The sequence below is a fragment of the Papio anubis genome, chromosome 1, assembly GCF_008728515.1.
Source record: "Papio anubis isolate 15944 chromosome 1, Panubis1.0, whole genome shotgun sequence".
Taxonomy (NCBI): domain Eukaryota; kingdom Metazoa; phylum Chordata; class Mammalia; order Primates; family Cercopithecidae; genus Papio; species Papio anubis.
The window spans coordinates 182,868,125-182,896,008 of NC_044976.1; the positions used below are offsets into that span (position 1 = coordinate 182,868,125).

The window sequence follows — 27,884 nt, forward strand, 5'->3', positions numbered from 1 at the left end:
TGTTCACTTTCATGCCCGTCTTCCTGGAGGGAAGCATGGCGTCTCTTTTACCCACCCACAAAGCCCTTGGCTCCGCATTGCCAGTGTTGGTCGTCCTGATCTATCCATCCAACATACAACTCTGGCTCCAGTTTCATCTCCTTAACCCTGGGTTCCCAAGTAGGTATCATCTTTACAGTTCCATCAAAAACTTTGCTGAACCTGATAGAGGAGAAGAGGTTGTGCGGTGGTTTTTAAAGAAAGGATGAGTGTTGAGGTAATAACCAGCGGGTTATCTCCTCCCTGGCTTTTTTTTTCTTTTATTTTGAGATGGAGTCTCACTCTGTCGCCCAGGCTGGAGTGCAGTGGCGCAATCTTGGCTCATTGCAAGCTTCGCCTCCTGGGTTCACGCCATTCTCCTGCCTCAACCTCCCGAGTAGCTGGGACTACAAGTGCCTGCCACCACGCCCAGCTAATTTTTTGTATTTTTAGTAGACATGGAGTTTCACCGTGTTAGCCAGGATGGTCTTGATCTCTTGACCTCCTGATCCTCCTGCCTTGGCCTCCCAAAGTGCTGGGATTACAGGCGTGAGCCGCCGTGCCCGGCCCCCTGTCTCCCCCAGTTTTTAAAACTCGTATCACATTTGGAACACCAGTCACTGTGAAATGATAATGTATTTATTATTTATCTCTGAGTCCTGCCAACACCTGACACTTGATAAATGCTGACAAAACTCTTATAATGCTGCCTTGGTAATTCAAATGTGATAGATTCACTTCTTGTCTTTTAAGTTACTGATCGGCCATTTCTCATCAGGGTTCGTCAGAGGTGCACAGGCCTCCAGTGGATCCCCAGCACTGCCTCGAAAGCAAAGAGACAAGTCACCCAGCAGCCTCTTGGAAGATGCCAAAGAGACATGCTTCACCAGGGATAGGAAGGGGGGCTTCTTCAGCTCCTTCATGAAAAAGAGAAATGCTCCCACACCCCCCAAACGCAGCAGCTCCTTCCGAGAAATGGAGAATCAGCCCCATAAGAAATACGAACTCACGGGTAACTTCTCATCTGTTGCTTCTCTACAGCATGCTGATGGGTTCTCTTTCACTCCTGCCCAGCAAGAGGCGAATCTGGTGCCACCCAAGTGCTATGGGGGGAGCTTTGCACAGAGGAACCTCTGTAATGACGACGGTGGTGGGGGTGGGGGCAGTGGCACTGCTGGGGGTGGGTGGTCTGGCATCACAGGCTTCTTTACACCACGCTTAATCAAAAAGACACTGGGCTTACGAGCAGGTAAACCCACAGCCAGTGATGACACTTCCAAGCCTTTTCCAAGGTCAAACTCTACATCTTCCATGTCCTCAGGGCTTCCAGAGCAGGATAGGATGGCAATGACCCTTCCCAGGAACTGCCAGAGGTCCAAACTCCAGCTGGAAAGGACAGTGTCCACCTCTTCTCAGCCAGAAGAGAATGTGGACAGGGCCAATGACATGCTTCCAAAAAAATCAGAGGAAGGTGCTGCTCCAAGCAGGGAGAGACCAAAAGCCAAGTTATTGCCCAGAGGAGCCACAGCTCTTCCTCTCAGAACGCCCTCTGGGGATCTAGCCATTACAGAGAAGGACCCTCCAGGGGTGGGAATGGCTGGAGTGGCAGCTGCCCCCAAGGGCAAAGAGAAGAATGGTGGGGCACGACTTGGGATGGCTGGAGTTCTAGAGGATGGAGAGCAGCCAGGCTGGCCTTCTCCAGCCAAGGCTGCCCCCGTCCTCCCAACCACTCACAACCACAAAGTGCCAGTCCTTATCTCACCCACTCTGAAACACACTCCAGCTGACGTGCAGCTCATTGGCACAGACTCTCAGGGGAATAAATTCAAGCTCTTATCTGAGCATCAGGTCACATCCTCTGGAGACAAGGACCGACCCCGACGGGTAAAACCAAAGTGTGCCCCACCCCCACCACCAGTGATGAGACTACTGCAGCATCCGTCCATCTGCTCAGACCCTACAGAAGAGCCGACTGCCCCGACTGCAGGACAGTCCACGTCAGAAACACAGGAAGGAGGAAAGAAGGCAGCTCTGGGTGCAGTGCCCGTCAGTGGGAAAGCTGGGAGGCCAGTGATGCCTCCACCTCAAGTGCCTCTGCCCACATCGTCCATCTCGCCAGCCAAAATGGCCAACGGCACAGCAGGTACTAAAGTGGCTCTGAGAAAAACCAAACAGGCCGCTGAGAAAATCTCAGCAGACAAAATCAGCAAAGAGGCCCTGCTGGAATGTGCTGACCTACTGTCCAGTGCAATCACGGAACCTGTGCCCAACAGCCAGCTGGTAGACACTGGACACCAGCTGCTCGACTACTGCTCAGGCTATGTGGACTGCATCCCTCAGACTCGCAACAAATTTGCCTTCCGAGAGGCTGTGAGCAAACTGGAACTAAGCCTGCAGGAGCTACAGGTGTCTTCAGCAGCTGCTGGTGTGCCCGGGGCAAACCCTGTCCTTAATAACTTATTGTCATGTGTACAGGAAATCAGTGATGTGGTGCAGAGGTAGCCACTGTTAGCCTGGTGGGAAAATGCACACATTTCTGAGGGGAGAGGGAAAGGGACTTGTTTTCCTGTGTTCTTGTTTTCAGAAAATGAAAGACTCATACTTGAGTGTGTTTATGTGAAGTACCTCAGATCCCTGAGTTCTCACGTTTACAGTTTCATCTCAAAAATAAGAAGCAAACCACATAAGTATAGGAGAGGTAAATTAAGTGGGGGCGAGGCAGTCGTGGACAGGGTTGGAAACTGCACTGGAAAATAGGGAACATGTGTATGTCATAAGGAAGGCAATGCAGCCCATCCCTACCTGGGATGCTGGGAGGTGCTAGGCAGGGCTGCTCTCAGCAAGACCGCAGCAGCTGCACCCAGACCTGGGGCTCTGGTAGGTACCAATGGTGATTATGCTCCAATTTACCTAATGAATTTGGTGGGACAGAAGAAAGGAAAGCTGGGAATATACCCAGAGAAATTTTTGTTCAGGACTGTTGGAAGCAGATGTTAGCCTTGCTTGCTTCCACAAGGCCATTGCTGCTGTAATAAGAACTGCAAATCAAAGCACTACAACACAAAACTGGGAAATGTGGCCCTATCTGAATGCCTCTGTCCTGTTTTCCGCTGGTGTATTAGTGCAGGAAGTAAAGAATGCTGGAAAGTTGAAGCAGGGGATTGAAAACCTTCTGAAATCTTACACAGATTAGCAGAAGTCACTTCTCCCAGTCTGGTATATTATTTCATAATGGACCAGGATCGGCTTCCTGCTTGTTGGTGGCTATCTGTAAACCATAAGTACAGGGGTCTCCCTAGTGGTTCTTCTCTGTCTTTTGCTGGGCAGGCTGTCTTCCTTTATTCCTGGTAGCATTCAGAGCATTAAGCAGTGTTGATTTTGAAAATAGTAGTCCCTACAGATTCTCACAAGGGAATGAATCCTGTTGGGATACAGTTCCCCTGCATACTGACATACTGGCCAAGGACTTGAGCAGCTGTGTATTTTTCTTTATTAACTAAAATACCAGGGAGATGGTCTTTTCTTGAAACCCGGTGGCCTGTGACTGAGAGGAAAAGCTGGCTTGGTCCTAATGGCTGTTTCTCTACCTTTCCCCTCCCTTATCACCTTAAGCCCAATCTAGGTAGAGAATAGGGAGAGGCATTCTCCTCTGTGTGGATTTGAAGTGAATCACCCCCATGTTATTCTCACGTGCTTTTCTTCTCTCACATATTCCTCCCTACCCGCCACCCAATCATTGTGCTTATTTGTACAGATCTTATTGGGAATATTCTTTATTTATTTTGTCATTTCACTTCTATTTTAAGAATGCATAATTGAAGAGTAGTCATTTTCAGGGAGCACCAGTTAGACCCTGGGAACCTAATGACTTAATCCTTAAATATGTTTTGCCCTTGAAAAATAGGCCTTTTCCTTCCCTACTTAGTTATAATTGTGGAAGCTAATTAGGATGGCATGGAAGTGAATCTAATGAGTTAGGTATTATTAATGTTCTTGGTATTGGGTCTAATTCCAATTACTGCTTCATTCTCTTTTTAGAGCTTTATGAATACTTCCCCCATCCTCCCCAAGGAGAGCTCAATACACACGTATTTTTATTTTGTTCTCTCAAAGGAATATTAGCTTAGGAAGATAGGAATTCAACATTGAGCAGTGAGTTTTCTTCCTGGCTCTGTCACTGATACAGTGTCAAACCACAGCCCCATCTCTTAATCTGTTCAATTAAGGTAATAGTGCATGTTCTCAAGGGTGTTGCAAATAAGTGTACAGCTATCCCTTTGAGAGCCTCTCTGGAAAGCTCTTTCAGTGCAGTGTTGTCATGCTGAATGGTTTTTCATTCTCTTATTTGCTGAGTAGAAAATATTAATGAAATTAAGAATTGCTGCGATTATATTAATTGGGCTGGAATACTAAGGGGGAAACTATGTTTTGAATTGAGTTTGGCATTTTTGACCAAGAACAAAATTGAGTTTTCATTGGAAAGAAAGGAAACCTTGATTCTTACCATTGCTGCTCCAAAGGAGGCCCAGGTTAAGAAGATTGGAGGAGACAAGCAGTGCTGGGCATTCCTGGCAGGTGTTGGGTGATCCCCGCAGTACGTCGCCTGCAGCTGCAGCACAGGCAGCTAGTGATCAGGTTCATCTCCTCGTAGTGGTTGGAAGAGAACTCAGATGTGAAAACCAGCCGTCCTTTTCCCACCTTCTTTCCTGCCATTCTCGCTCATCATACTTGTCCATAAACTTGAAGAACTCGTTTTAGCAGTTAGCCTTTTAAGGTCGAGGATGGGAAAGCTAAAACTTCAGAATATTATTATGCTGCTTTTTAGGTTTATCCCTGTTGTTGTGGGATGCAAGTTAAGGGATTATAATTGTTTTTCAGGGTTTTTTTGTTCTTTGTTTTTTAAGCAAGGGCTCTATTTTCCCTTGAGAGTTCTGGAAATAAGCCTTGGAGAAACACTACTGAGTGTATGTAGGCTCCCTGGTTTTCTCGCCCAACAACCATCTGAAGGGTAGGGGTGGGGGCTGTGTCTTACTCAGGGGCAGCACCTAGCTCTGTCTTGCCTACAGTGGGTGCGCAATACATAAATGGAATTGATTTTTGTCAACACTGTCAAGAGTGGCATTGACTGTTGGAGCACACCCCGTCCACATGATGCTTGAACTATGTAACTTCAGGGGTTGAGGGCTCAAGGTTCAGGTTAAAGAGGCACTGTCAACTTACTGTACAAGCATAATTTAGGTTTTTCCTTTTTCTACTTGAAAAGGACCAGCTTAAACACAAACCCTTATGTAAATTAAAAGGTTTGAATCCAAAGCAGAGAAAACTGCTTCTAGAAACTAAAAGTGTAGTTTAATTTTAGCTATTCTAAAAGCAGTGAGAAAAGGCCCACGTACAAAGCATTGACAATTTTCTAACGTGGTTATGCTGTGTATCTGGATGCATGCCTTTGGGCTGCCACTGCTTGATTCCTTTCATGTACAGATAATATTATTTCAGTTTAGATTTCCTACTTTAAAATGCCGTGATTTGTGTTGAATACATCTTGATTGTGCTTTACCTAAAGTATTTTCTTAAAAGGCTTTGTGTAAAATTTAAATGTATATATTTTCCTGTAGACTTCTATCATGATTTTCAGAGATTAGCCTTAAAAAATTTGGCCCTAAGAAACTCATTCAGTGTTTTTCTAGATGACCTCTGTACGTAGAGGTCATTACAGTGGAGACCCTTTACCAGCAGCATTTTAGGATTTAAATTAGATGGAGAGTTTCTTAGGATTCAACTGAAAGTTGGCCAGTAAAATATTTCCCAGGTAATAAAGCATGCTGACTTTGCTAAGGCACTGCCCATTTTTGTTTAACTAAAGTCATGGAGATTTTGAGTTTAAAGGATGCAGTATAGATAGTGGTTTAGTGTTTAGGCTCTAATGCCGGTCTAAAAGGCAAGTCATTTAACCTTGGGAGCCTCAGTTTCCTCATTGTAAAACAGGGATAATAATAGTAACTACCTCAGGGTTGTTGTAAGGATTAAATGAGATGATATTTGTAAGATACTTAGCTCAAGTGCCTGGCACACAATGAGCACACTCTATAAATGTTAAACTGCTACTACTATTATTAACACCCAGTCTAGGGATGCACAGCAGGATCCCCTAGGGGGGGAAAAAAACCAAACTGACGGAATAGCCCCACTCCACAGAATTCCCAGTGGACTGGGGTCTCGGCCAGTGTATTCTCCAGTGATCTCACCAGGTGTTTCAAACACCCACTGCTATCTGAAAACTATTAGTACCCCAACCCTTTTCTTTATAGATTAAGAAACTAGCAGAAGATGGTTCAGTAACTTGCCCATTGTCTCAACAGTTAATTAGTGGCAGAGCCAGGACTCGAATTCAAGTCTCTTGACTTTATGGTTGTGGGGTCTTTCCACCATACCTGCTGCCATGTGAGACACTGCAAAAAAGTGGCTCAGAATGACAATCAGCCTGTGTGGTGTTGCACACTTTGTAAAGCACATGCTCCTGACACTCTGACCTTAAGGGATTTGAATGTGGAGTAATGGGGACACGAGCAAAGCAAGCACTCAGTAGAATTCAGTCATTTAAACAATCATATGGGGTCATTCTTTTGGACAGACCTCAGCAACACAGCAATGTGCACTTTGTAGTAAAGAAAACCAACTTGAGTTGTTAAAAAACCTAGTTAGTCCTACATTCCTTTTTCTTAAAAAAACTTTATTGTTCACATTGTTTTAATAACTATGAGATAATGTATATGAGAGCACTTTGAGAAAATATCAACTGTAATATAACTATAAGGTGGTAGTATTGTCTGTTTAAAAGATAAGACAGTTGATTCAATGTGGATGGACCCTGTGGGGGACCTGAAAATGCAGATATGTAAGAATCACCTCTGTCCTGTATCACAGTTAGAAATATGAAACTGCTTAACGAATATGAGCAGGTGTAGCAAGTGTTTTGCTAAAGTTGTAGTTCAGAGCTGAATTACTTCAGGGAACTAGGGACCAACTTTTTGGTTTAATTCCGATCTTTAAAAAGTAAGAATGTGTACTCACTCCAGAACACAGAAGCTCTTCCAGGGACCTTGACTCAAGAAGGATGAGGCCCTCTTCTCCATTTGTCCACTATATGCTTGGCCATTTATCCTAAATGTGGTGGGAGCAGACTTGTTATCTGTTGATGTTGACAGTGTCTTTTTTAACCTATGGCCTGCATAGTATTGTTAGGTTTACAGGGGGAAGTGGATGGCCATAAAACCAGTGCACTCTGGGAATTACTTTTCTAGGATTTCCTACCAGTTATAAATGACATTGACATTTGTCATCTATCTTTTTTTTTTCTTTTTCTATAAAGAGTAGCTGAATTTAATTCACCTATTATAAAATACTTGAAAGGAAATTGCATTGGTGTCCACTTTTGAATGATAGTTACATTTCATGATGACCCCTCCTGCTCCCTTCCATTTTGCTACTGATGTCATTGTTATTATCAGGCTGTGCCCCTACCAGGAGTTCATATTGGGTTGACGGGGTTATCTGTATTTTTGTTCTTGATTTTTGAGTTTCATCGTCTTGCATTAAATTGTTCCCCCTGGATTTGGGGTTCATCTCTGTGCCCTAAGGATCTGCTATGACCAATCCTCTTTTTGTAGGTGGGTCTCTGGCTTAAGTATTGATAGGCTTCAGCGGTTTGTATCTCTGTCTTAGCTTATATCGAGCCAGTAGTAGCTCACTTCCTTTGTAAATGCCTGCTTCAGTCTGGAATCCGTAGGAGTATGTGAGAACTTCTGAAACGTCTCCCACTCTTAACAGTCAGGATATCTATATCATTTGGATAGAGTTCCGGTTTTCCAACTACTAGACTTTTGCAAGGCTTGCTTCCCGCCCCCGCCCCCGCCCCGCCCCAGCAAGCCAGTAGTAATCGTTATTGTTACTTGCTCTGTTCAGCACAACGGTGGTTCACTTGAACTTCACTGTCATTCCCTGTGCTCCTCTCTTACTGGGAAGTGTGGGTAGGATTCAGGGCTGTGGGCGGGCCGCACCTGCTCCGGAGCGCTCACCCCCAGACTCCTAGTCCAGCCTGTCTTTTGGGAAGTTTATTGCAATGTCCACAAGGATGAATTTCTGCTTTTCATGCCACCTCTGTGAGGTATGTATTCTATCTTGAGTATGTACAAGATGATATCTTTTGGCCGGGCTTGGTGGCTCATGCCTGTAATCCCAGCAATTTGGGAGACCAAGATGGTCGGATCACTTGAGGTCAGGAGTTTGAGACCAGCCTGGCCAACATGGCGAAACGCCATCTCTACTAAAAATGTAAAAATTAGCCAGGTATGGTAGTACACGCCTGTAATCCCAGTTACTCCCAAGGCTGACGCAGAAGAATTGCTTGAACCCAGGAGGCGGAGGTTGCAGTGAGCTGAGATTGCGCCGCTGCACTCCAGCCTAAGTGACAGAGTGAGACACATCAAGAAAAAACAAAAACAAGATGATACCTTCATTTCTGACTCAATATCCTAGATCCAAAGGACAGGAAATTAGGGAAGACTTCACCCTGTGGGATCAGGATAAAAAGATCCCATACTCCTCCCCAGGTAAGGAGGCCTTGTGGTAGATCATGATTGAAAGCTGACTTGGAATGGCAGAAACTGCTGAGAGGCCACCCTTGGAGATTTGTGCCTTCAAAGATAGGTTTCATGAGTCTTACAGAGGAAAAACTCGTCAGCTGGGTTGATTTTGCATGATTATTGAACGAGAACTGGTAGACACGAGCTTCTCAGGTGGCAGTGGCCAGAGCCTCCATCTGTGAGAATCCCCCACTTGAAGTGGTTTCCTGAGAGTGCTCACTCAGCAATGGCTGCGTTTCTCAAGCCCACCTGCGAGGCCTCACTGGACCCTTCCCTCCAAGTGCACTTACTTCTTCATCCCCATGTACATCTCTAACTTTGAAATTGTTTACCTCTCCTAGAAAAATCTTACCTTTTACCCTGAGCAGAGTAGCAAAGCCCTGTTCACTCAGAGGGAGCAGCTGGCATGTTGAAGGGGAAAGGCCAGGCACAGCACTGTCCTCAGACCACCCCATATCTGGAGCAGAATTGTGATACATGTCATCTGTGTCTGTTCTGGAAGATTCTTTGTTCATCATTGTACTCACATCAGCAGATTTTCAGGGTCCTCCTTGTCACTCCAGGCTACTGAGCTGAACCCTTAGAAGCTGGGGTCTCCGAGCATGCTAAGTAACCTTTTAGGACACGCTAGAGGCAAACTGTGGAATGCTAGCAGGCTTTATGAAAGGAAATATAGGGAGTTTGTATAGTCGGAACTTGCTTAGATTTGCTTCTGAATCTCAGAGCGGGAGTTTTAAATCATGTAATTAGGCACCATCAACTTTAGCTGGAGAATGGGACTTAAATGTTCACATGTATGTATACTTAATTTTCAGCAATTATAGCACAACAAAAAATATGCAAATTTATTGTTTTAGAAGGTATTGCAGGACTAGGAACGCTTTAGGGTCATCAACAGTAAACCTCAGATACTGTTCTGCATGATTCAGAAGTACCATACCAGGTATTGTGAGTGGCAAGAAGGCCAGGAGACAGAGATGCTTCTGGTAGATGAGGGCTGGAGAAACCAGCTCTCCTCCATTTGACAGCAATTTTTCACTGTGGCCACTTGGACTCCATTATGTTTTGAGAGGAATTTATTGAGATCTTGAGAAATCACCATGATTAGGATGATTGTCAATTAGTATTCAGAAACTAGAAAGGAACAATGAGATACTCATTGTATGGTTCTTTAGGGCATATGTTTGAAAACCCTCTCATCTCAGATCTGTATAGCTGGTATGCGTTTGTGTCCGTAAGTGCACATGCACTGCCGTCGTGCCCATTAAGAAAGGGGGAGTAAGTAAAAGAGGAATCACTCAGATCTTTCCTTGGGTGAACAGCGGTGGTGTGGTTGGTGTGTTGACTGTGAACAGGCTGACTTAGCTGTTGATGCATACTCAGAACCCCCATCTCCTCCCAGACTCTGCACTTTTCCTTCTCTGCAGTCTGATTCTCTAATGACTGTCACTGGACAAACCCCAGTTTTATGCTTGCTTAGTAAAAATAAGTTTAAACATTTCATGGTGGTTGACAGAGCTTTGTCCCAAAACATGCGGATTCAGATTCTTTAAAACTCGTTGAACATTTATACCAAAGGTCCCGCCCTGCAGGTGTGTATGTGGTGCACAGAGAGTGGGGTTTGGAGCATCGGGCACTGTGTGCATTGCTAAGGGGACATAGTGAGACAACGTGGGATTTTAACTAAAAACACATCAGTCGTGGGCCACGCTACCAGTGTTGTCAGGTATTTGTTCTTCATTGTTGTTGTAATATATTTTCCGTTGTTTTTCTAATTTAATTCTCTCCCTCTGTTGTCTGACTGTGAACTGCTAACAGTGTTAAACTTGATGTAAATAAATGAGGCCCTTGAAAGGGACTGCTCTCTCTGTCTTCTCACAAGGTTTGCCAAGTTGTGTTTTGTTTTAAATAAAGGTTGCAATATTTTATTTGCAAAGTAGGCTGGAGATTGGAGTGTTTCTCCCATGATTTCAGTTGACAGGGAATCTAAGCAGCATTTCTTTCTCTCTACGTAATACGGATGTCTATAAGGTAAAGAAGCTGCTTTTAGCAAGCAGCCCTCTGGCACATTCTTTAGAATGTCCTCTGTGGGGGTGAATACTCATCCGTTGATGGATTACATTTTTGGAAGTGAACAAAAGGCATCATCTGGAGTCCAGGCTGCTGTGCATAAGGTGGGTAATGTGTTTGTATGTGTGTCTTCAACATGAAGCGACTGTCAAGTGAAATTTAATTCTCTCAAAATCCATTCTGAGGACAACTCCAAGTAAGTTCTAAGTGTTTTGAGTCAATGTAGCATTTATAGAGTGGGTGTAGAACCCCACAGGATAACGTTCCATTCTGGTTGATGTGGTCTTCAGTTTTTTATGAATGAGTTACTGCTTTTAGAAGTAACCTTAACTAGGTATGGGTAGAATATACACAAGTTGTGCATACATGAGGCCCAATTAAACTGGCTGGTAAGCAGCAGTTTATACACCTCCTCACATTCCACCTTCAGTCCTTTTCTCCCACTCATTTTTGGTTGTCTAGAAAGTCTTGTTTTTAGAATCTTCCAAGAATCTCTCAATGTGATTTAACTTACAATTTTTTTTTTTTTTTGAGATGGAGTTTCCTTTCGTTGCCCAGGCTGGAGTGCAATGGCATGATCTCGGCTCACTGCAACCTCTGCCTCCCGGGTTCAAGCAGTTCTGCTGCCTCAGTCTCCCAAGTAGCTGGGACTACAGGTGCGTGCTACCATGCCCAGCTAATTTTTGTAGTTTTAGTAGAGACAGGCTTTCACCATATTGGCCAGGCTGATCTCGAACTCCTGACCTCAAGTGATCCACCCACCTCGGCCTCCCAAAGTGCTGGGATGAGTTCGCCCACTGCCTAGACAGAGCCAGTTTATCAAGACAGAAGAATTGCAATGGTGAAAGAATAATTCACGCAGAGCTGGCTGTGCCAGAGACCGGAGTTTAATTATTACCCAAATCAGTCTCTCAGAAAATGGGGGGGTCAGAGTTTTTAAGGATAATTTGGTGAGTAAAATCATGGAGAATCGAAGCTGTTCTCTTCTGCTGAGTCAGTTCCTAGGTGGGGGCCACAGAACTGGTTGGCAGGTCCAGGTGGGGCCATCTGGTTGTTAGATATGAAAAACCTGGAAAGACATCAAAAAGGCCGATCTTAGGTTCACAATAGTGACATTAACCTTCAAGAGTAATTGGGGAAGTTGCAAATCTTATGACCTCCAGAATAATGGCTGGTAAGAATTCCAGTTCCTCTCATCTTGGCTTAGTGGCCTTTCATTTGTTTTACAAGAACGGTTTAGCCTTTTTGGGAGGGCTATTTAAACAAACTATACACAAAAATCCTTCCCAAAGCTAGTTTGGCCTATGCCCAGGAATGAACAAGGACAGTTTAGAGGTTAGCAACAAGATGGGGTCAGTTAGGTCTGAACTGTCACTCATAGTTTTCTCAGTTTATGATTTTTGCAAAAGCGGTTTCATAGGCACTTTATAAAAATGAACTCATGTCATCCAGCGACCCTATGAGGTAGGTACGGTTATGCTGGAGTGGACACGGAGGCTAAACTGCTTTCCCGTGGCCTCACAGTGGTAAGTGGTGAAACCATGGCTCCAGCCCTGGTTTCTCTGGCAGTCTGGCTCCGGAGAATGTGTTTGGAACCACTATATTCTGCTGCTTGTCCTGGTTCCCCAGGTGGGAGGTTCAGATCCTCTGTTTATGGCGCCAAACACAGCTGGCCAGTGCTGGAACGGATGCCACCTGTTCTGTCTCTGAGACTTACCCTTTAACAAGTGTGTTCAGTGCGTTTAGAGCCTGGTGTGCAGTAGCATCGGGTGGCTTGCATCTTCTGGGATGCTCGAGACGGAAAACCTGTAAGTAGCTAACACTGGCTCCATCCGATTGTATAGTTAGGCTGAGTCCACTGTTATCCCTTGAGTGGTATGAAACTAAAACCCTTTTATTTCATTGATTTGAATATTTGAGTACCTAATGTGGCTCAGGGTAGGTACTTTCTAACCTTGAGGCAGTTGAGTAAATGAGCACAATAAACTGTTCAATGTGGAAGAGACAGAAGTGTTTCATTTGATAAGAACTAAAGGAGAGAGGGTTGAGGAAGGCTTTTTGTTTTTTGAGAGATAGTTTCACTTGTCACCCAGGCTGGAGTGCAATGGTACGATCTCAGACCATTGCACCCACCACCTCCCGGGCTCAAGTGATTCTCCTGCCTCAGCCTCCCGAGTAGCTGTGACTATAGGCTCATGCCACCACAGCTGGTTAATTTTTTTTAATAGAGACGGGGTTTCACCAGCTTTGCCAGGCTGGTCTTGAACTCCTGATGTCAGGTAATCTGTGAGGAAGGCTTAAATTAAGAAAGGACACGAGATGGTAAAAGAAAGAAAAGGCTAGGCACAGTGGCTCATGCCTGTAAGCCCAATACTTTGGGAGGCTGAGGCAGGAAGATAGCTCAGGAGTTCCAGACCAGCCTGGGCAACATAGTGAGCCCCTGACTGTGTGTGTGTGTGTGTAATATGTAAAAAACAGGGAAAAAGGAAGGGGAAAGGCACATAATGAACACTGTTTAGGCACAATGCTACATGTCTACACGGTGCCATTTAATCCTAAAAAATGACTGCTTTTCTTTTTACAGCTGAGAGTACAGGAGTGAACATTTTCACATGTAAGAGCAATGTGCTATGGAAGCCTCTTCAGTAGGAGGTTGGCATGACTTGGTTCCACCGATGCGGTCCCAAAGCAAACTGACTAGATGGGCAGACCAGCCACATACCCTGCTAGCTCCATGTGTGCCAGCATCCACCCTGTCTCTGCCAGGCCTTATCAGGATTATCAGGTTTGAAATTTTGCTAGGTCTCAGAAACAGTAAGAAAGTAGGCCAAGGATTTTAGAAAAATCAAAAATTTTAATCTTTACGTTAACACGTCAAGACCCCCAATTGTCTTTGAAAAGGTTCCCCCCTCCCCCACCAAAATCTGTAGACCATAAGTCTTGGCCTACACTGACCTGATTTGTAAAACACCTTCCTCTGTGTACTTTTCCCTTCAGCCTCAGGCTCTTGGCTGATTGCTCACAACAGAAGCAGCCCGGCTTTCCTCTGGGAGTACCAATTTGAAAGCCCACCAGCCCGTAAACCTAGAGTGTACTCGCCGCTCCTGGGTCACAGAACTTCGTTCTCCCCAGCTCTCTAACCCAAGGACTCTACAGCCTTTGAGGCCCAACACCCAAGCTCTTCCTTGCAGAAGAGCTGAGATGCTAAGGAGACCATCTGGAGTGTCATAATAAGCCTTTGGGATTTGCTGAGCTCCCACACGCCTGTCTTCAAACACCTGGCCCACTTTCTTCAACCACATTCCACTTTGGAATGTGTGTCTTTAAGGCACCAAGTGATCTTAAGAATGGGGTCTGTTTTTGAATCCAGCAATCCAAGTTCCTATCTCGGTGGGACCTCAAAAAAAAAAAAAAAAAAAAAGGAAAAAAAAGAAAAAGGATTGGCTCAGCTTCTAATGTAAGGCCTGCCTTTTACACACCAGTTGTGTGTTAGTGACTGCTGGATGCCAGTCCACAGCCCCTCAAACAGCTCACAGTCCCAAACAGGGTGCTCCTACAGGTCCCAGGGTCCTGTTAGTGGAAGAAAGGGAGCTCCAGGAAGTCTTCCTCTAGCCTTCATGACAGGAAGTAGTTAATCCTCTGGGAAATAGACTTGCAGCCCTGGGAAGAAAAGAGTTGTTCCTCCTTGGGGACATACACCATCATCTGGGCAATTTCATCCAGTGTCTCTTCTGTATACAGGAGCTCCTGGCTCAGGAAGGCATCCCGTGCACACAGCCTCACGTGACGGTACTCCAGTGGCAGGAAGGGGATGAAGTAGTCAATCAGGTTTTCCTTCACAAGACGGCTGTGGCCAAAGCCATTGTCTGAAATCAAGACCAAAGTTACATGGAGTCTGACCTAGGACTGAACTTAGCTGGAATTTAGAGGCGGGTGGGGGGTTGCTGTTTGTTTCTTTTAAACAGGGGCTTGCTCAACCAGGCTGGAGTACAGTGGTGCGATCTGGGCTCCTTGCAGCCTCCACCTCCTGGGTTCAAGGGATCCTCCCATCTCAGCCTGTGAGTAACTGGGACCACAGGCGCACACCACACCTGGCTGTTTTTTGTATTTTTTGGAGAGAGGGTTTCACCATGTTGGCCACGCTGGTCTAGATCTCCTGGACTCAAGTTAGCTGCCTGCCTCAGCCTTCCAAAGTGCTGGGACTACAGGTGTGAGCCACCGCACCTGGCCCCAACTGGAGTTTTAAGGTGCCCCCAAACTGAAGGGCTGGGTGAGGTTGGATCTCTTCTCTCAACTCTAGGAGTGCTGTCTGCAGTATGTGTCAAGAACTCTACAGCTGTGTCTCCTTTAGGTAAAGTCTTGAAGTGAGACTCAGAGTCTCAGGCTTCAAGACCACTGCGCCTGTTCTTGGAGCCCGTGCAAACTCCTCTTCCAAGTATTTCCAGAAAAGGAGCTCAGGCACTTTTCTTGTGCCTACCCAAGGTTGACAATGTGAGATGATTATGGGCTGCCCTCTGTGTTCCCAAGTACCCTATCTACCTCATAAATACACATTCCAACAAATTAATTATCACCAGCTGTGGCTCTCACCAGAGGCATACTGAGTCACTTACTTACCTGTGGTCTCCACAATCTCTGCCTGGAGGTGGGGCTCCAGGTGTTCCATCGTAATTTCTTCCCGGGACCATCCAGCCTTGAGCAACTTTAGGACCACCTCATTGATTATATCGCCCCTGAGATTACTGAAAGAGACAAGAGCTTGTTAACCCATTTCTTTATATTTAGCTTCCATATATGTTATCTCACCGCTGAAACCATTGCATTGGTGCCTGGAAGAATAGAGGCTGAGGGGCGTGGACCTCTCTCTTCCAGGAGACCTTGTCACAACCTCACAACCTAAAGGTCTGCACAGAAGACGCTGTCCAGCTTTGCCACCCATTCTCTCTTGTTCCCTTTTGACGCACACTTACTGAGACTGTGCTAAGTGCAGGGAGCATGAAGATGGTAAGATGTGGTTCTTTACTTCTGTGTGGTCTGAGGGGCATCCGTGTATTCGGTTCCAGGACAGTGTGGCAAGCGCTAATGGAGGAGTGAGTGAGTTCTAAGGAGAAGGTTTCAGAGGCAGGACGAGGCTTCTGAGCAAATAAAGAACAATTAGTGACCATCAGACACTTGACAAGGAAGGGATGTGTCCAGGCCTGGGTGCGCCAGAGGAGCACAGGCATGAAAGGTTGGCCAAGGCTAGGGTGAGAAGGCCTTTATCTGCCATGTACATGAACTTGAGCTTATGGACCATGGAGAAGGGATGGAAAGGAGGATTTAAGAATTAGTTATGGAGGCACAATTGAAAAACCCTGTAACTGATAGATGTGAGAAGTGAAAGGAGGTCATGAAACAACAAGTGTTAGCCTCAAGCTGCTTGCTGTCCCCCTTAACAGAGGTGGAACATGGAAGGGTAGAGATGAAAGCCTGGTTTTACGCACATTTGAGTGTTTTTTGCTTGCTTGTGATCTCTCTCAGGTTGTGCTATCACTGGGCAACTAGAATTACGGGTGTGAAGCACAGAAAGCAATTTGGGTTAGAGACAGGAGGGAGAAAGGGAATAGGGAGAGAAGAGCAACCGTAGAGCCACCAGCAGGGAAGCTGGGACAGAGGTGGTGGAGACGTGGACCTCCTCCGTCCTCCCCAGCCCAGGCGTACTTCTCCCCCACCTCACTGAGCTGTCCTCCCTCCCTGGGCTGCAGCCTCTGCCAGCTCCACCAGCTCCTGAAACCGAGGCCTTGCCCAGCTCCACATCAGTGCACTCGCACTTCCCTGTGCTTTCTCTCTCTTTGGAGACGGAGTCTCATTATGTCACCCAGATTGGAGTACAGTGGTGTGATTTTGGTTCACTGCAGCCTCAACCTCCCCAGGCTCAGCTAATCCTCTCACCTCAACCTCCTAAGTAGCTGAGACTGCAGGTACATGTCACTCTACCCAGATTTGTTTTTTTTTTTTTTCTTGAGACGGAGTTTCACTCTTGTTGCCCAGGTTGGAGTGCAGTGGCATGATCTCAGCTCACAGCAGCCTCTGCCTCCTGGATTCAAGAGATTCTCCTGCCTCAGCCTCCCAAGTAGCTGGGATTACAGGCACGTGCCACAATGCCCAGCTAATTTTTGTATTTTTAGTAGAGACAGGGTTTCACCATATTGGCCAGGCTGGTCTTGAACTCCTGCCCTCAGCTGATCTGCTCGCCTCAGCCTCCCAAAGTGCTGGGATGACAGGTGTGCCTGGCGCTATTTAAAAAAATTTTTTTTTTGTAGAGACAAGGTCTCACTATGTTCCTCAGGCTGGTCTCGAACTCCTAGGCTCAAGTGATCCTCCTACCTCAGCCCCCCTTGCGTTTTCCTCAGGTCCAGTAGAATGAGGTAGGGTAAAGGACAGGGAAGGCAGGTGGCAGGTTAAGGAGTGGGGAACCAGTATCTCCATCTCTTTCCCTCCTTACCCGGCTCTGAAAGCCCCCATGACACCCACCAGTATATTAACTCACATCTTTGCTCATTTAGCCTGTGACCACATCCTGTTGTTCCATGGGGGCTCCTGGGAAGTGAGGGGAGCTGTGTGGTTCTCTCCCTCCCTGCCTCCGCCACTGGGTAGACGCTAAAGCTGAGCAGGCATCCTTCCCTGCCATGCAGGTAAGCCCGGACTGCCAAGTTGTCCAACCGGGTGCCTCATCGTAGGGGGAAGTGCCAGTGTGTTTTTCACAACCAGAATTTACCAGGGGCTGAGAGCTCCCAGCTGGGGGAGCCCGGCAGGAACAAGGGCCATCTGCAGTGCTTGCTCAAGGTCAGTTGCTCAGCCAGGCTTCCCCCGAGAAGCAGCTCACAACACACTTCCACTTGGCGACACTGCCGCTGCTGCAGGAAGGCCTTCCAGGCACATACCTGTGCACACAGGAGCAGCCACCATTGCATAAGCTGAGGTAAGAGTCTGCTGCCAGGGTGTTGGCCCATCCTGCATTCCCCACAGGAAGCAGGTAGCACTGTTTACCTTGGCAGAGGCTGAAGGCAGGATCTGGGATGCTGTGAAACCCCACAGTGATACTCCCTCACCCCGGCCCAGGGGCACGGACTCCAGGGCCTTCTCCATCCTGTAAGGTGCTGATGCAGGTAAAGAGAGGTCCCATCACATGGGGCAGGAAGCTGGGCCTATTTATTTCTGTAACCCCAGTGCTTTGCACATATCAGGCACACGGCCTTTAGTAAATAAAGGGACATCTCTGCACATGTGTCTGCACCATCTCCACCCTTCTCAAGCTCTCCTGTTTTGTCTCACAGCCAAAGTCCCTTTTCTTCCACCACTTTACAGGCTTTAATCTCACCCACCGACCCATAACCTGGGGCCCCTCTCTATGCGCCACCCCTCCTGTCTTCAGGATCGCCACTCCAGCACCAGCATTCTACCTTCAGACAGACACTGTCTTCCCGGAGCACCTCAATTCCCTTCCACAGCCACCTGCGTCACTGGGAAGTCTGGAGGAGCCAGAAGGCACCTCTCTCAACCAGCCCTCTCCCCTGCCTCCAGCCCCTGCCAGGGCTGATCTCACCAGCCTTATCCCTAAGACCCCAAAGGAAGGGGACTTAAGGCCTCACCAGAGAGAACTGGTGGTTACTGGTAACAAACCCCATGCTAACTGCTCTGTCTTTCCTAAAGAACAGACATAGACTCGATCATCTCTTTGAGCCTTAGTGTCCTCATTTATAAAGTAAGGACTGGACCAATCTAAGCTGTCCTCTCGTTAGTCAACAGGCAGCCAACAGACACGGGGCTGGGGCGCAAGGCCCACGACTCCACGAATAATTTCCATTTGTGTAGTTCTATAATTTTTCAAAGTCCTTTCTTTCCTTTTCCTGACAACAGCACAAAGGAAACAGGCTTTAATTACCCTAGTCACTTTACAGCTCCCATGAGAAGAGGGCAGCAGCTCCGATCGCAGAGTTCCACGTTCCTGTCCTGCCGCGTGAGCCCATTCTTGCAGCCTTCTATATTTGGCAGAAGTGGGCGAAGTAATGTTACTTTTCTGATGCCCAGCCACCGGCCCCGATTCCCTGGCCCGGATGAAGGACAGGCTCTGAGCACCACACTCAACTCCCTGCTTCAGCTCCCACCTCCTCTCTCCTGCCACCAGGGGGAGGCCAGCAAAACCACTGGCGACTCACTTCAAATGGCAGGTTTAGGATTTATTTCAGAATTAAACTGCTGCTCTTCCTACAGTGTGACTTGGTCACTCTAGCAGTTTGAATCAGCTGTGCTTTTCTCTCATGCCCTAGAATCCTTATTACAAGGGATGATTAATTGAAGCTCATTATAGAGATCAAGTCCAGAAACTCCAATATCAACACAGTGTCTCCTCCCAGCCATCGCCGGACTACCTGAGAACCTCAGAGGTTGAGAGGCTGCCACCCTGGACAGCCTGGGGACAGACTATGTCAGCCCAGTCCTCGGCTGGAGGGGGGACCTCTGGCTCGTAAAGGCTGGGCACAGGCCCACACCAGAGCCACTAGAACCCAAGGCCACATCTTTTTAATCTGTCCTTTACATCCTTGTCAGTTACGCATCCTCCTCCCTGGAGCTCAAAGGCTCCTGGGAGACCTCCCCACCCTGCTGTGGCATGGAGGAGTCTGGCAGGCGGCTTTCCCGCAGGCCCTGCCCCATGCCGCCCACAATCACGTGGCCTCGGACAGTCCACCGAGGCTGGGTCACGGGGAGAAAGGCCAGGCGGCTGGTGAGGGGCTGGAGGGTGCTGCCGTCGGGTCGACGGCCAAAATACTACAAAGGCTAACATTTGCCTAGAGACTGCAAGGTCACCGGGTCGCATTAGGCAATCATGGCCCAGGTGAGGTTTTCCAAGCAGAGAAGTGGGTGGGAGAGTCTGTGTGGCTGGCACCACCTGAAGCCGGGAGACCCCTGACGGGGAAAGGGAGGAGGAAGACACTCAGTGCGAGAGAGATCCCTGTGGAAGCAAGCGAAAGGGAGGCCCGAGGCTGCATCACCACGCTTCGCTCCGTGCCGTGGGAAGGACTGGCTTCCACATCAGTGGTTCAGAGGGTCCCCTGACTCCCCAACCCAGGGCTCAAGGGGAGAAACCACAGAGCACCCAGGTGACTCCTCTGTTTGGGCTCATATGCATGTTGCAGCCTCCACCTGACTCCCTATAACAGGAGGAGAGGTGAGCCCGGCTGCCTCCGAAGGTGGGAAATAAACAGTACAGAACGTGGGGATAAAAACTAATTAGAAGAATGTACTGTCCTCACCTCCTGGTTCTGGGCACTCAAATCATGCAAGAGAGCTCTCTCTTAAAAGTCACCCTGGGCGCCCCGCTCCCCTCCCACTTCGCAATGCATTCTAAGTCTCCACAGCTTCACCTACAGACCAGGAAGGCTGCCTGCCACCACACAGAAATCCCAAGTCAGCAATGGTTTAAACCTGTTTCACTTTTTTTTTTTTTTTTTTTAGAGACAGAGTCTCTCTCTTGTTGCCCAGGTTAGAGTGCAATGGCATGGTCTCAGCTCACTGCAACCTCTGCCTCCCAGGTTCAGGTGATTCTCCTGCCTCAGCCTCCCTAGTAGCTGGGATTACAGGCGCCTGCCACTACACCCAGCTAATTTTTGTATTTTTAGTAGAAACAGGCTGGTCTCGCACTCCTGACCTCAGGTGATCCACCTGCCTCAGCCTCCCAAAGTGCTGGGATTATAGGCGTGAGCCACCGCACCTGGCCCGTTTCAGTTCTTCTTGTGAATCCACACTGAAACAAGATGTGCCCTCCACAGCTCACCCCTTCACCCCTCCACACTTCCCAAGCTAGGATGAAAATCAGCATCTCCCCACCAACTTCCCCATCCTCACAAAGTGCACCCTGCAGCTTGGGAAAACCCCCCAGCAAGCAAGTGCTGGCCTGGGGAAGGCGAGGCCGGAGTGGAGCTGGGAAGAAAGCACTTGGTTTGACTCCCACCGAGGCTCGAGCTATTGTGAAGCCTTCGAATTGGGTCAACAAGGACCCAAACTCAACTTGTAACAGATGCAGGACTTCCCCAGTTGGAGCCTCTGCAAAAAGATGAGGTTGGACAAGTTATTTCTAAGTTGTCTTCCTGCAAAGACATGTCAACAAAAGCACAGGACCCACAGTGCCGTGATTCAGTGACTGGGTCCTGCGTGGCAGTGTCACAACTGAACTACAGGTACTCAGAGGAAGCATGGGTTTCTCTCAACCCGTATGCCCTGGATTTTAAGCCAGTGATGACTTCTCATGATTGGAGCAGAAATAGACCTTCCAAGGCTGGAGGAAGAAATGGCTGTGTTGGACTTGATGGGAGACTATGCCGTTCTCTAACCAGGCTTGCCTTGGGAATTTGTTTCAAAAAATCTGTCACCCAGATTGGAGTGCAGTGGCCCGATCTCAGCTCACTGCAACCCCCACCTCCTGGGTTCAAGCGATTCTCCCACCTCAGCCTCCCGAATATCTGGGACCACACATCACCATGCCCAGCTAATTTTTGTACTTTTTGTAGAGATAGGGTTTCACTGTGTTGCCCAGGCTGGTCTTGAACTCCTGGACTCAAGGGACCCGGCCACCTTGGCCTCCCAAAGTGCTGGGATTACAGGCGTGAGCCATCACAGCTGGCTGCTGCTTTCTGTACCAGAGTTTGTGCTGTTTTTTCTTGAGGAAAAGGTTCTGAACCTGGGGGCGTGTGGAAGCCTCCACTGCCAGCTAGTATCTTCCCCTCCCCTAGCCCTCCTGACTACTGTTCCCCAGAACCCACCTGAGAAACAGAAAGATAGTCCATGTAAACTCAGCCCTGTGGCCCTCAGGGGCCCGGCGTTCTAAGTGTGGCTCAAGGACCTCCAGCAGCCCTGGGTGTAGCTTCTCGGCCTCATCGAAGATGAACAGGGTCTGGTGGCAGAGCTGCTGCGTCTCCCGGATCTGGCCCATCAGCTGCTCCTGCATGGGATATAGGGAGCAGCTGGGGAACTGGTGACTCCTTCCACCTCTGGCCTTGAGGGCGTGGTTTCCCCTGGGCATGTGCAATGGACTCCTTGGGGCTGGGTTTCACCCCCTCGAACCTATCAAATCCAAGCTCTGGGGGAAGGCCTAGGCCATTTGCATCAGACCAGCTCTCAGGTGATTCTCAAGCACCCTGAGGGTTGAAAGCTAAACAAGGTGAAGCCAGCCTGGGGACTAGGAAAGAGCCTAGAAAGGAGTGGGGAGAAGCCCTTCTGCCCTTGAGAAGGGGCCCCGGCTCCAGCCCTGCTTTCTCCTCTCCAGGACTAGGTCCCATCCCGGAGCTAATCATGTCCACACTGCCTGCAAAATTTCATTACTTCTACAACAAAAAAATCCAGGCGCAACTTCCCTGTTTAAGCTCGGGGTCTATTCCCAGGGGGTGGGTAGGAGTTGGGCTTTAACACAGGGGTGATGGGCAAGGAGAGGCTCCTGTGCCTAGAGGCAGTCACAGTCCCCTGCCCTGAACTCCCGGGTGCACAGCGCCCACGGGCACCCTGGCTGGGCCGAGATCTCAGGGGGGAAGCCTGCTGAAGGACTCACTGGGCCCAACCAATGTCCGACTTCGCTCCTGCAAGGGGCTGCGGAGGGTTCTTTGTCCCAGGCAAGATAGTAAACCCTCAAGTGAAAAGATGGTTCTTTGCAATGTTCATCAAAATGGGCAGGGAATATATTATTCAGGCCCAGCTCCCACCCCAGAGCCCACACTCCTGTCTACTGGGTGCACCTGTGTGGGGGAAAGTGTGAGGTGTAGGGCTGTGCACATGCCAGTTTTCAGAGCGGGGAAGCTGGGGCTGCAGCAGTTTTGCCACAGTCTAAGCCAAATAGTTCTTCCTGGAAAGGCCAGCTCAGCCTGCCCCTGCCCTCCAAAACCATATGGAAACTGCCAGGAGACGTGGGCAGTCTCTGTCCTCAGACACTGACATAATCTTCCCAGGTGAACACATTCCAGATATCAGAACAGAAAGCCAAAGACAGGTGCAGTCATTTCTGTCAGGCTCTTCGGGTATGTTTTCAATACTACATGGCTGAATTACTAGAAGAAACCCAAACGGGCAGAACAGCCAAGGAAATTTCTGTCCATCCACTTGCTGTTCTATAATAAGCCGATACGGGAAGACGTGGAAAATCATATAAGATAGGATAGGCCTGTTTTTTTTTGAGACGGAGTCTCACTCTGTTGTGCAGTGGCGCGATCTCAGCTCACTGCAAGCTCCACCTCCTGGGTTCACGCCATTCTCCTGCCTCAGCCTCCCCAGCAGCTGGGACTGCAGGCGCCCGCCACCGCGCCCGGCTAATTTTTTGTATTTTTAGTAGAGACGGGGTTTCACCGTGTTAGCCAGGATGGTCTCGATCTTCTGACCTTGTGATCTGCCCACCTCAGCCTCCCAAAGTGTTGGGATTACAGGCGTGAGCCACTGCGCCCAGCCAATAGGCCTGTTTTTTAAAAAGGCAGGATATGCCACTCTCTGTCCAATGTAGTTACAATGACAGCCTGGGGAAACGTTCCGCACCAAAGGCAGCACATAAAATGCGAACTCTCCTTAGTTGACAAGGGTGTGCCCATGTGGACAGTCCGATAGTTTTTGCTTTTCTCTGTTCTACACTGCCTGTGACATTTCAATACTTCTACAACAAAAATCAACATGCAGCGTCCCTGCTTAAGTGCAGCGTCCAGCCTCTCGAGTGTGACTATTCGGGGGACAGAGCAGTGGGGGGTGTTTGGAACGCCAGTCCCCACCAGATGCTCAGGGCCTCTGTGAGGAGTGGACCGAGTGAGTGGCTCTGTCACAGGTTCTGCCACCTGTCCCCACCTCCCCAGGCTTCTCCAGAGCCCACTTCCTTGCAAGGAAGGGCTGGCAGAAGGGTCTTCCTCCCAGCACAGAGGCCTCACCCCAGCCCTGGTCGGCCTCACCTTGTACAGGTCCACATATTTGCGGTGAGGAAAGTGGAACGTGGCGATGAACATCCTGACACAGTCACTCATCAGCCCATCCCGATACAGGTTCTCCACCAGCATCCGTGCCACGAAGTTCTTGCCTGTGCCAGACCAACCGTGGAACGACAGAGCAAGGGCCTTGTCTGGCTGGGGCGTCTCTAAGTAGCCCCTCACTGTTCTTAGGACCAGCTGCCGGACCAAATGCTGGCCATGCAGCCGCACGTTCAGGTCCCACTCTAAGCCTAAGGACGAGAAAGAGGCAGTCACAGCAAAAGGCACACACAGGCGCATCCACCACAGCAGCCAACAGCCCAGAAACCAAGCAACTCTGAATCTCTCTTGGTCGGGATCAGTTACTCCTCCTGTTTGGCATAATAAGCAGACAGAAGGCAGACTTTGTAGCAGAAGGGATGCAAGGACTACTTTCTTTCCTTTTTCTTTTTTGAGAGGAAGTCTTGCTCTGTCACCCAGGCTAGAGTGCAGTGGTGCAATCTCGGCTCCGCCTCCCTGGTTCAAGCGATTCTCCTGCCTCAGTCTCCTGAATGGCTGGGATTACAGGTGCCCACCACCATGCCTGGCTAACTTTTGTATTTTTAGTAGAGATGGGGTTCACCGTGTTGGCTAGGCTGGTCTGGAACTCCTGACCTCGTGATCTGCCCGCCTTGTCCTCCCAAAGTGCTGGGATTATAGGCGTGAACCACCATGCCTGGCCTCAAGGACTACTTTTTGAAGAGTTTGGGAAATAAAGATGGGACTTAGGGAGACAGAGGAATCACCCTTCCTGAAGATCCTGCACATACTCAGAACAGTTGGCACAGACCTGTCTAGGGAGGAATCCTGTCCCCCATGTCCTGAGGCTGCTCCTATCCCTTGGTTTCAGGGCTCCCTGTTTCATGGAGAAGCTTGATTTTATTCATTCTCATTCAATTCAGCCGACACTTGTTGAGAGCAGCTCCAGTGTGCAAAGCCCTCTGCTAGGCCTAACTTCCTCTCAGACCTGAGGTTGTAGGATTTGGAGATGGGGCTACCAGGAGCCACAGTGGAGGCAGGGAGGGTGTGCTGCCAGCTGTGGGTGAGCACTCCAAATCCAGGATCAATTGGTTGAACACCTCAAGCCAGCCCAGAGCGTGTATTCTGGAGCCTTGGGAGGTCAAGGTCTATGATAAAACGTTGAGGGTATCACACATTGCTCCAAAAGTAGTAGTGACATAGAAGAAAATTAACATTTGCTGTTTTCTCTGTATTCAGAACTGGGCTAAGTGTTTTACATTTAGTCTTCACAATTCTGCAAGGCAGGCATTATTATTCCCATTTAAAGCTGAAGAAACTGGCTGGGCGAGGTGGCTCACGCCTGTAATCCCAGCACTTCGGGAGGCCGAGGTGGGTGGATCACCTGAGGTCAGAAGTTCGAGATCAGCCTGGTCAATGTGGCAAAACCCCATCTCTACTAAAAATACAAAAATGAGCCAAGCATGGTGGCGTGCGCCTATAATCCCAGCTACTTGGGAGGCTGAGGGAAGAGAATCGCTTGAACCTGGGAGGCGGAGGTTGCAGTGAGCCGAGATCACGCCACCGCACTCCAGCCTGGGTGACAGAGACTGACTTGGTCTCAAAATAAATAAATAAAAGAAATAAAATAAAATACAGCTGAGGAAATGGACACTTGGGAAGGACTCTGCCAGCAAGGAAGAGGCAAGACTAGGAATCCAGTGGAGGAGTCTCTGATTCCCCAGCCACAACAATTTGGATATCCAAGCCTTTGTCGAACAGGCATGTTGAGGGCAGAACGTAGTTGAGGGCAGAAAGTAACTCGCTAATTGCCACCTAGGGTCTTATCCAAGTCAGCAGTGATCCAAATTCAGACTTCCTGACCTGTATGTACTCCTATCTTCTGTCCTGAGCCAGACTGTGTCCCTAAAAACACTGTGTTATTGGCATTTTGGCCAATTAAGTGACCTAAATATCTAAGGTGGGCCTCATTTATGGAGACTGAAGGAGCTGGGATCAGAACTCTGGGTAAGAAATTGCTCCTGGGGAAAAGAGAGGAAGCTTTTGCAAATGTCTGAATAGGTTTCAGAACATGGGGCCAAAGATGACCTTGTGAGAGTGAAAATGCAAATCAACTGCAATATGCAAATCAAGTCACCCAAACTAATTAGAAAATACTGGTTGCCAGGTGCAGTGGCTCACACCTGTAATCCCAGCACTTTGGGAGGCCGAGGTGGGCAGATCACAAGGTCAGGAGTTCAAGACCAGCCCGGCCAACATGGTGAAACCACGTCTCTACTAAAACTACAGAAATTAGCCGGACGTGGTGGTGGGCACCTGTAATCCCAGCTACTCGGGAGGCTGAGGCAGGAACATTGCTTGAACCCGGGAGGCAGAGGGTGCAGTAAGCTGAGATCGCACCACTGCACTCCAGTGTGGGTGCAAAGCAAGACTCTGTCTCAAAAAAAAAAAAAAAAAGAAAGGGACACTTGTAATCATAACCCAGAATTTCTGATCAGTTCTCTCACTGGATAGTTCCAGCCCCTCTGAGAGGTCCCTGTTTCTGTTTAGAGTGAAACAAGGTGCTCTGGGCCTGACTCTCCTAGAGATCAAAGGAGATGTTGGATTATGAGTTAATCCCTTTGAAACTCTTAGCACAGTGCCTGGTATGTATAACAGATATTAGGTATTCTCTTCTCCTTGGAAAAGCTCTCAGGGATGCAGGAGGACATGGTGGGGGTAGCTCACAAATGAGCAGAGGAAAACCTGTTTAGACAGGGGACACACGGTGGTAATGATGGGCCTGTTCCCTCCTCCCAGCTTAGCTGAGTGTGATGTGTTCATGGCATTCCCATGGATCCTCAAGATGCACGAAACAGCTCAGTTTGCCTGGGCTATTAAGCTAGAGGCTAAAAAGGGGCTTCCCTGACTCAAGCATTTGGTACTCCTTCAAAACCTCAGACTGTGGCAGTTCCTGCTTGTGGGGAGGTTGGACAGGATGACGAAAGGTCCCTTGCATCTAACCATTTCCCCTGGACTGCGTCCCCTCCCCACAGATCCCTAGTCCCTTCAAGCCATGCCAGGTCCAACCTGTAAAGTTGTTGGAGATTCTGCAATCCCCACCGGGGCAGCAGTCTTGGAAGCTGCAGTACCACGTGGTCAGGAGATCCAAGTACCGCTGGCCCAACAGGGGAAGGCGCCAGCCTGGAAAAGGAAGAGCTGTGAGACCGAGAGGAGACCATCCGGCGCTCGACAGTGATACGGCAACGTTGCCACACAATTTGTCAGGGACAGAGCGACACCCAGAACTCAGATGCCAACTCCCAGCCCCAGCTCAGCCCACTGTCGGTCCTCAAACCCTGCGTCCAAAAGCAGCAAGGGAGACGGCAGTCACCAGGCATGTCCACAGCGGACGTTCCCTAGAGCTGTCAAGAGCAGCACCTTCGAATAACGCCAGGGTGGGCTGGGAGACGGCACAGGCGGTGCAAGCGAGTCTGGAAAGCGCGGGGATGAGGGGCGGCAGGGGACGGGCAGCCAGGCCGCAGGGGGCGGCACCGGGGATGCGAGTGGGGCCGGAGCGGTGATGGGGCTCCCTGCTCCGCGGAGGCTGCCCCCGCCTACAGCCGGTACCGGCGGCTGAGCGGAGCAGAACTGCGGGCCCTGACGTCGCCCGGGGCAGGAGCGAGGCGACCACAGCCGCGCCCGGATCGCACTCTGCTCCGCAGCGAACGGCGGGCCGCGGGGACGGGGTCTTACCCAGGGGCCTCGCGGCTGCCTCCTCGTCCTCGTCACAGTCGTCCGGCCACACCTGGCAGCTGAAGAGCGTCCAGTACCGCTTGGAGAGGGCGCCGGCCGCCCTGAGCTGCTCCTGCAGGCGCTGGAAGCCCGGCCAGGCCCAGGCCGAGCCCGGCTCGTCGGTTCCCTCCCACGGCCTGGAGGTGCCGCGGGGCTCAGGCGCGCCCGGGAGCAGCAGCAGCAGCAGCAGCAACAGGAGAAAGAGCCAAAGCTGGCGCCACGAGCCGCGAAGCATGGCCGGCCCCAAGCTGCGGGACCCTCTGGCTGCCGGCCTAGCCAGGCTCCCTTAAGCCGGGGGCTGTCGGGCGGGGACCGCACTTCCGAGGCGGGAGTGAACCCGGGATTGGTGTTGCTCTGGCGACCGGCGGGCCGGGCTGAGTGCGCACTGGCAGCC

The 27,884-nt window shown here is 49.2% G+C and overlaps 2 protein-coding genes across 14 annotated transcripts in view; one reads left to right on the forward strand and one right to left on the reverse strand.

Moving 5' to 3' along the window:
- Positions 1-10,596, forward strand: part of ABL2 (ABL proto-oncogene 2, non-receptor tyrosine kinase) — a 127,516-nt gene extending 116,920 nt beyond the window's left edge. For 4 of the 10 annotated variants that reach the window (XM_017951843.3, XM_003893462.4, XM_017951844.3 and 1 more), the window contains 2 exons: positions 797-1,030; positions 1,340-10,596. In XM_017951843.3, coding sequence (XP_017807332.1) covers positions 797-1,030; positions 1,340-2,520 — 1,415 coding nt within the window. In that variant the 3' untranslated portion in view covers positions 2,521-10,596. Of the gene's footprint in view, positions 1-796 lie in introns of all 10 variants that reach the window. The other 6 variants (XM_017951833.2, XM_017951837.3, XM_009192531.4 and 3 more) reach the window with 3 other exon arrangements.
- A 1,001-nt stretch (positions 10,597-11,597) lies between these two features.
- On the reverse strand, positions 11,598-27,867 carry TOR3A (torsin family 3 member A). 4 transcript variants are annotated; one of them, XM_031658211.1, is made up of 7 exons: positions 27,452-27,867; positions 26,786-26,899; positions 23,684-23,949; positions 21,530-21,708; positions 15,348-15,472; positions 14,428-14,596; positions 11,598-11,799 (listed from the first exon to the last, which is right to left on the reverse strand). In XM_031658211.1, the coding sequence occupies exons 1-7, from the start codon at positions 27,723-27,725 to the stop codon at positions 11,691-11,693; spliced, it is 1,236 nt and encodes a 411-aa protein (XP_031514071.1). In that variant the 5' UTR covers positions 27,726-27,867; the 3' UTR covers positions 11,598-11,690. The 4 variants fall into 4 exon arrangements, with proteins under 4 accessions (XP_031514071.1, XP_031514088.1, XP_003893513.1 ...); XM_021930137.1 differs by lacking the exons at positions 11,598-11,799; positions 14,428-14,596 and adding exons at positions 15,701-15,865; positions 18,655-18,751 and having other exon boundaries at positions 15,357-15,472; XM_031658228.1 differs by lacking the exon at positions 26,786-26,899 and having other exon boundaries at positions 27,452-27,844.
- Positions 27,868-27,884: the final 17 nt, after the last annotated feature.